Consider the following 7,912-nt stretch of genomic DNA (forward strand, 5'->3'; position numbering starts at 1 on the left):
AGAAACCCAGCCTAAACCCCCAAACAGCAAGCAATACAGATGTAGAAGCACGGTGGCTAGGAAAAACGTCCTATAAAGACAGGAACCTAGAAAGAAACCTAGAGAGGAAACAGGCTCTGAGGGGTGGCCAGTCCTCCTCTGGCTGTGCCGGGTGGAGATTATAAGAGTACATGGCCATTTAAAGCCAGATTGTTCTTCAAGATGGTTTAAGTGGAAGATGGACAATTTATGGCAGGCAGGCAAGTTGAGCCTTTCCAGTAGTGATCTTCCTGGTTCCTCCCCTTCTCCATCAATGACCCCCACTCCTGTCTAAACAGTCCTATGAATATCTCCTTCTGTTTTTCTCCCCTTTTCCCCTCACCTGTCCCCCAGGATCCCTCAGAATTTCCGTATCGCCGGCTCCCTGTCTGTGATCCTGTTGGTGTTCCTGTTGACGGCGGTGCTGGTCAAAGTGGACATGAGCCCTCTCCCCTTCTTCTGTCTCACCATGATCAAAATTATCTGCATCAATTGTAAGTGGACCCTACCCAAACTACTAGACTCTTACCTAACATACCAAGCTCACACAGTTCAACTCACTCACCTTCACACCATCTGCTACGGAGTTGGCTTGTTTAAAGTGGGATGTTAAACAGCAGGGATATGTTCTCCTGTTGCTTTGATCCTGGCCCCCTGATGCCTGATGAGGACCAGCTTCTCTGACGGTCCAGGTTCCACTAGAGGGGAGGAGAAGGTGACCCAGTTGGAACGCTTTGATGTTGACATCCACACTCTCCCTGTAAAGACTTCCTGTCTGTCTATACTAGGAAGACGGGTGAATTAAATAATGTTTATTATGTAAAACAACCGCTGTGATGTTCTCATTGGTTTTGCTTTATTTTTCTTGTGTTGCTGATATAAACCTCTTGCCCTCTCCTTTGCTTTTAAATGTATTACTCCCTCCTACATCCAACATCTGCAATCACTCATTCTCTCTCTACTTTGACTTAATTACATTTTTTCTCTCCCCAGCGTTTGGGGCAGTGCTGCAGGGCAGTTTGTTTGGTCTGGCTGGGATGCTGCCGGCCTCCTACACTGCACCTATCATGAGTGGACAGGGCCTCGCCGGGACCTTCGCTGCCTTCTCTATGATCTGTGCCCTGGCCAGTACGTCTGACACACACTCAAAACACACACACCACTGCTCCCAACACTTTCCATAACACTCCCACTCCCACCAGGTCCATAACTCATATCCCAGGATGAGAATAGTAAGCACTTCCAGGTCATGACCCTGTATTCTCTTTGTGTTTAGGTGGCTCGGCCCTACAGGACAGTGCCTTTGGCTACTTCATCACAGCGTGCGTGGTCGTCTTCCTGGCCATCTTGTCCTACTTTGCTCTGCCCAGAATGGTGAGACCTCAAATAACACCCCCTACTAGTGTGTTCTGCCTAATGGAATGCTCTGACCTCAAAATGCTAGTTCACTCTGTCAGACAAGTTGTCATTGGCTCAACAATGTTATCTGAGGGAAGCCTTTAGTAGTGTGTAGCATTGTATAGCCTCCCTGGCCTGTATCCATAATGTGTCCTTACATGCAGCTATATAGATAGATGCAGTAACCTGATAATAGTATGTTGGGGTGTTAACCCCCATGTCCTGGCTAAATTCCCAATCTGGCCCTCATACCATCATGGACACCTGATCCCCAGCTTCCACTTGGCTTCATTCATCCCCTCTCCTCCCCCTGTAACTCATCCCCAGGTCGTGGCTGTAAAAGCGAATAGTTCTCAGTCAACTTAGCTACCCTAAAGTAAGGGTGAGTAAAACAAATGTGCTGATTTTTGTTAATGTCTCTCCCAACCTCGCAGGACTTTTTCCAGTACTACCTGGAAGGTAATGGATCCAGGCCAGCCAGCAGAGATGAAGAGAACGAGATGGACCTTTTGGAAAAAGGTGCAGATGGAATGTAACGTTGAGAAATGTTTCTCATTTGCTGTGTAGTAGTGTACTCTGAATCTTCCCAGGGCTCACTGGGTTTATACTACAATACATATTTTGCTTGTTTATCTATGCTCTCTGACCTAATTCTCAGTGCTTTTCTTCCAAGTTGTGCATTTCTCTTGCATATCTACCTGTGTAAAGCTAACAGCAAAAGGGGATGTTGTGTGACAGACAGCCCAGAACAGAAGAGGCCGGTGGTCAGTGTGACAGAGGAGGAAACCAGGTCCAACATATCTGTGTTTGCCATCTTTAAACGGGTAAGGGACCGGAACAAAGATGATATAAACAAAGTAGTCCTCCCAAGTGAGGGAATTGGTGGTGGGGCCTAAAACCCCCTACCAATGTCCTGATGTTGTGGTCTCCTGTAGATCTGGGTAATGGCCCTTTCTGTGTGCTTCGTGTTCACCATCACCATCGGAACATTCCCTGCAGTCACAGTTGACGTCAGGTCCACCGTGGCCGATGGGGGAGCCTGGGGTGAGTGTCTTAAGGGAAAGTCTTTATTGACTGTGTTTTGCTGTATTAATGGCTTGTGAAAAGTCAGAGACCAGCATACAGGCTCATAGCATTAATCCTCTCAAAACTGGCAAGGACAATGCCGAACATCTGCCTTTCTGACGATTTTGCTGTAATGGGTTCCAGTAGGATTTAAGAGTCTGTGAGGACTGTAGTCTTATTCGCCATGCGGCTGCTGCTGTTCCTTTGTCTCCACAGATAAATACTTCATCCCTGTGTCGTGTTTCCTGCTCTTCAACGTGATGGACTGGGCAGGCAGAAGTCTGACGGCCTTGTGTATGTGGGTGAGTCTGAAGCCCTGAGCACTTTCCACTAACACTGGCTCAAACAGACAAAGGTTTGTTGGTGTAGATTCCCACCTAACATCTGTGCTCCCCTGAAATGGTTCCCCTTGGCCGACTTGCCGTTTCACTGGAACATGGATCAGAATGTCTTGGCGTCTCATCACTCTGAAGAGGAGAGGATTAGACTGACGACTCCCATGACAACAATATCATACATGATGACACAACAAATTCATTTCTGGCTTTTGTTTAAAAATACCATCTCAAATGTGTTAAATCTAAATATTTAGCCCAAATCTGATCTGGATTACTGCCTGATGATGTCATAATGTCATGGGGTTGTAACCCTCTCCACAGTTGAAAACATTTTGCCGAGACATCAATCGTTCAGAATTCTCTGGAAAATCTGGAACACTTTGATGTGTAGGCCAGTGGTTTGTATTGGAAAAAATCCCTTGTGTTTTTAGGATGAAGAGGTTGTGTGACTGCTGAAAGAAGTGTATTTGGAGGGGTAGGTGAGGAGTGGCTCATGGTGACACTGAAGACCCCCTATTGATTTGGACTAGTTTCCTGTTGTAAATAGGTCACATGACTGGGGCTGTAACAGCTGTGCGACTGGGGCTGTAACATTGTGCGAGTCACTGGCTGAGAGTTGCTGTAGAGATATACAGGTAACTGTCAAAATAAAGGAAACACTGACATAGTGTCTTAATAGGGCGTTGGGCCACCCAGAACAGCTTCAATGCGCCTTGTCATAGATTCTACAAGTGTCTGGAACTCTATTGGAGGGATGCGACACCTTTCTTCCACAAGAAATTCCATCATTTTGTGTTTTGTTTATGGTGGTGGAAAACGCTGTCTCAAGCGCCACTCCAGATTTTCCCATAAGTGTCCAATTGGATTGAGAACTGGTGAGTGACACACACTTTAAATGCCCTATGCTTCTTTGAGACCCCTATGGTAGCCAAAATAATGGGGAACTGGGCATTTTTATACATTCATGTTAATTGCTTAATTAACTCAGGAACCATACCTGTGTGGAAGCACCTGCTTTCAATATACATTGAACAGAAATATAAATGCAACATGTAAAGTGTTGGTTTCATGTTTCATGAGCTGAAATAAAAGATCCCCAAAATGTTTTGCGTTATTTTATGGACAGTTATGCTATGGACAACAAACACAATTGCATTTTATCGATGGCAATTTGAATGCACAGAAATACCCTGACGAGAACCTTGAGGCCCGTTTATTATTATTATTTTTGAGGGGGGGGGGGTCTGTGATCAACAGATTCATATCTGTATTCCCAGTCATGTGAAATCCATAGATTAGGGCCTAATGAATTTCCTCATAGGAACTGTAGCTCAGTAAAATCTTTGAAATTGATGTGTTTTATATTTTTGTTCAGCATACTTTGTACCGCGCATTTACTCAAGTGTTTCCTTTATTTTGGAACTTACCCGTAGATGGTGTTTTATTTCATTTTGTGGGTTTCTATTTAATTCTACCTCAGCTCCCCCCCTTCCACCTCAATCCTATGATTATATAGTGATGGGCTGAGTACACAGTGCACTGTTACCTTACAGTACATTCAGTTGGATAGAGGTTCATTCCTTAAATTCTGATGAAGTGTACATTTGCAATGCGACCCATTTCTACTAAAGGAAATTGCTTTAATTCACTACAAGTTGGCTACCCTCATAAAGTCAGCGGAAAACGTGGATCACAAAATCCCTACATTTAAAATGATTTTTAAATTTTTTTTATTTAAAATTGAACATTAACAAAATGCATCAGTGATTCGTTTTTTCCTGCAACTTTCTGAACCGGCACAGGAATACCCGTCTGTGTGTGCGCGGTGCGCGCTTATGTCTACACTTTGTTGAGCCGTTAGTGACAGTGCTAATGATAACCTTTATTCTGGTAGAGATGGAAAGGCTTTCCCAAAAAACGTCTCAATTAAATGTTAACCACACAGTAGCCTCTGCCTGGCAGAGTATCATGATTATTTACGTCAATCACGTGGCTTTGTTTTGCAAACTCTACAATCACATGAGCCCTACAGAAACATTGCTAACCAAACAGTCTCTTGCTGGGGCAGGGTTGAGTTAAAGGGTAACTACACCCAAAAATGAAAATGTCTTACATTTCTTCCAGACCTCAAAATATGTCTCCTGATGTGGTTTAAGCATTGTTGTGGACTTAGATTTTTTTTATTAGAGAAGTGTGATTTTGAGAGCAAGAAACTTGGAAAAACAAAATGTAATTTTGGGGTGGAAAACTAAACAATGTTTAAATGGATTTCCTAGGGCCCTACCATTTGAAATAATCAAATCCAATGCCATTAAGCTTGGCCAGGGGTGGTTTAGTTGAATTATTTAACAGAGAAAATGTTTAGGTGTCTCTTTATTCAGCACTGCATTTTATTAGCTTAGCTCCGCGGTGAAGCGTATAGTAGGCCCTATATTATGTAACAGAGTTTATTAGCTAGTTGAGAAGATCAGTTGATTTCTCTTGTTTTCTGTGAATTATGTTACTCATGGTTTCATTTGAAAGTCATTGCAGAATTTTGTGAGTTCACTGGCTCCTTGTCTAAGCTCTTAATTGGAATGTGTGTGTGTTAATATGATGCACAATATAATGGTGGAGTGGATCTGTATTATAATGTTGACGTGTACTGAGATGTCCTCTTTTGTCCTTTCAGCCCGGTAAGGACAGCATCATCCTGCCAGTCATGGTGGGTCTCCGTGTGGTCTTCGTGCCTCTCTTCATGCTGTGTAACGTCCAGCCCAGGAACTACCTGCCCGTGCCGTTCGCCCACGACGCCTGGTACATCCTCTTCATGATCTTCTTCTCCTTCAGCAACGGATACCTGGCCAGCCTCTGCATGTGCTTCGGACCAAAGTAAGGCCATCGCCAGTGGCAAATACAGCATAGTTCTCAACCCTCTGGTTCCTCAAATTGAAAGCTGACAGTAATTGCAGTCAGTACTCAAGCGGTACTCCATAGAAGGGAACCATAGCTTGCCGGTTCCTGCAAACACGTGTTGAGAAACACTGTACTACCACACGCTACTCACGACAAAGACATTGCACTGTTTCATCAAGGTGTGTACAGTCCTCTTTTCTCCTCCTAGTCATGTTGTTTTGTCCCTCCTGTGTTTCCATACAGGAAAGTGGCACAACATGAAGCGGAGACAGCCGGCGCCATCATGGCGTTCTTCCTGTCTCTGGGTTTGGCTCTGGGAGCAGCCCTGTCCTTCGTCTTCAGAATCATTATCTAGACCCAAAACACCCCTGAACACTTTCTTCTAACCAACCTGCCGTGGAGGAAGTGATGGGGTTTGGAGGAGGTGGTAAACTTTTCTGTTAATTGATTTGTTCTTCTCACATGGGAGCAACGCTAGTACACTCGGAAGCAGCCAGCCTCCGAGAGTCTGTGCTTCCCCTCCTGCCACTGACTGATGATACTCTTTCATTATGAAAGAATGCAAAGTTCATCTAGTTCAGCTGCCTATGTTACCGCTCTCATATCTTGTTCTAGTTGCCAACATCTATAATGTCTCTCTCATCCTCCAAGGACCATGGTGGAAGACAGGAGTTCTCTCCACTCAAGGGATTATTTCAGTTTATTGATCAAAATGCCGCTATGAGCCGTAAATTGTATGAGCCATGTATATTTATATGGATTGTGAAACTACCTGGATTCTTATGTCTTGGTGTGTGTTATCATTGAATTGTAGAGGCATTCTAAATCTCAATGGAGTTTTACCAGCCTACGTCAGTGTGTAAATGCTCATTGTGGTATAGCCTTGCCATGTAAAGGTATTTTATAGTATTTGAATATCTTTACCACAGTGACATATGTAGCTATTAATTACATCTGTTGTGCTAGTGAACGGTGAGGGTAGGAGAGTTTGTAAACTCACCTCATTTGTTCTGCCAGTTTGCCATTTTTGGGTTTTTTATTATCAAAACATTTTGTATCTGAGTGCTCTATTTTAAAACCGAATTGGCACAAGTTAAATTCGCCTGGTTCGTCTCAATCAGGTTGTTTTTATGAATAAAAAAAAAAGAATGCAACGTGCCGAGGGCTTTAAAGTACGACAAAATATTTTGCTGTGCAACCTTTTTTAATTTGGGCGCACCAGTGCAACAAGTGTGTGTGTGTGTGTGTGTGTGTGTGTGTGTTCATAATTGTAATAAGGCTTTGCTCTACTGTTGTTTCCCAAGCGCATAATCATTAGCGTCATGCTTGCACCATTACTACAGAGAAAACTGCTTGTTTCTAGCCCAAACAGTTCGAAAGATCTTTGGCCCATATTACAGGTGGAAAGTTTTTTATATTTTCCTGTAAAGGATTGGGGGGGGCTGCATTTTACGTTCATAAACCGTTCTAAAACTCTGTGGGCCGTGTACCATTTGTTTTACACCTTGTTCAGTCATGGTTGTTACCTCATTAGCTAGCTAGCCAACAACCTGGTAACTTTACCAGTATAGCCAAACATTTGGGGGCACCGAAAGAAAAGGATAGCTTTTTCAGTAGTTCAATGATCATAGCAAAGAATGAATGGCCGATTACTTACACCTCATCACAAACTTGACGTTTCTAAAGAGACCTTAAATAGTTTTTACATACTGTAGAAGCCTCTTTCCACAATTGACTTTTACATTTCAATGAAGATGTATTTATAGGGTTACATACTGGGCACTAGGTAGCCCAGCTGTTTAGATCGTTCGAGTCCCTGAGACTAAGTGAAATCTGTCTGTGCCCTTAAGCAAGGCACTTAACCCTAATTGCTCCTTTAAGTCACTCTGGATAAGAGCTTCTGCTAAATTAAAGGTCAATGTGCTTCAGACGTAGCAATAATTCATATTGGCTAGATCTCAAATGATAAAATGTTCTGGTGCTCCAGTGGTACTGATGAATTATTTTAGAGCCCTAAATGTGCCTGTTGCAATTGACTTATTTATATTACCCATTCTCCAATATGCATCCTATTAACAGCCATTTATTACCCATTCTCCAATATGCATCCTATTAACAGCTATTTGCATGCCAACAGCACAATGTGTCTTCTCATCCTGATTAGAATGAGTCTGATCCAGAAAGTTATTGGACACTAC

The 7,912-nt window shown here is 43.2% G+C and overlaps 1 protein-coding gene across 4 annotated transcripts in view; it reads left to right on the forward strand.

Moving 5' to 3' along the window:
* The window catches only part of LOC139412865 (solute carrier family 29 member 1a), a 72,991-nt gene extending 65,801 nt beyond the window's left edge, over positions 1 to 7,190 (forward strand). For 2 of the 4 annotated variants that reach the window (XM_071159676.1, XM_071159667.1), the window contains exons 5-13: positions 373 to 512; positions 1,012 to 1,146; positions 1,295 to 1,392; positions 1,851 to 1,935; positions 2,155 to 2,240; positions 2,352 to 2,460; positions 2,698 to 2,783; positions 5,491 to 5,690; positions 5,958 to 7,190. In XM_071159676.1, the coding sequence (XP_071015777.1) occupies positions 373 to 512; positions 1,012 to 1,146; positions 1,295 to 1,392; positions 1,851 to 1,935; positions 2,155 to 2,240; positions 2,352 to 2,460; positions 2,698 to 2,783; positions 5,491 to 5,690; positions 5,958 to 6,069 (1,051 nt within the window). In that variant the 3' untranslated portion in view covers positions 6,070 to 7,190. Of the gene's footprint in view, positions 1 to 372; positions 513 to 1,011; positions 1,147 to 1,294; positions 1,393 to 1,850; positions 1,936 to 2,124; positions 2,241 to 2,351; positions 2,461 to 2,697; positions 2,784 to 5,490; positions 5,691 to 5,957 lie in introns of all 4 variants that reach the window. The other 2 variants (XM_071159659.1, XM_071159650.1) reach the window with 1 other exon arrangement.
* Positions 7,191 to 7,912: the final 722 nt, after the last annotated feature.

The sequence above is a fragment of the Oncorhynchus clarkii genome, chromosome 1 (genome assembly GCF_045791955.1).
Source record: "Oncorhynchus clarkii lewisi isolate Uvic-CL-2024 chromosome 1, UVic_Ocla_1.0, whole genome shotgun sequence".
NCBI classification, from domain to species: domain Eukaryota; kingdom Metazoa; phylum Chordata; class Actinopteri; order Salmoniformes; family Salmonidae; genus Oncorhynchus; species Oncorhynchus clarkii.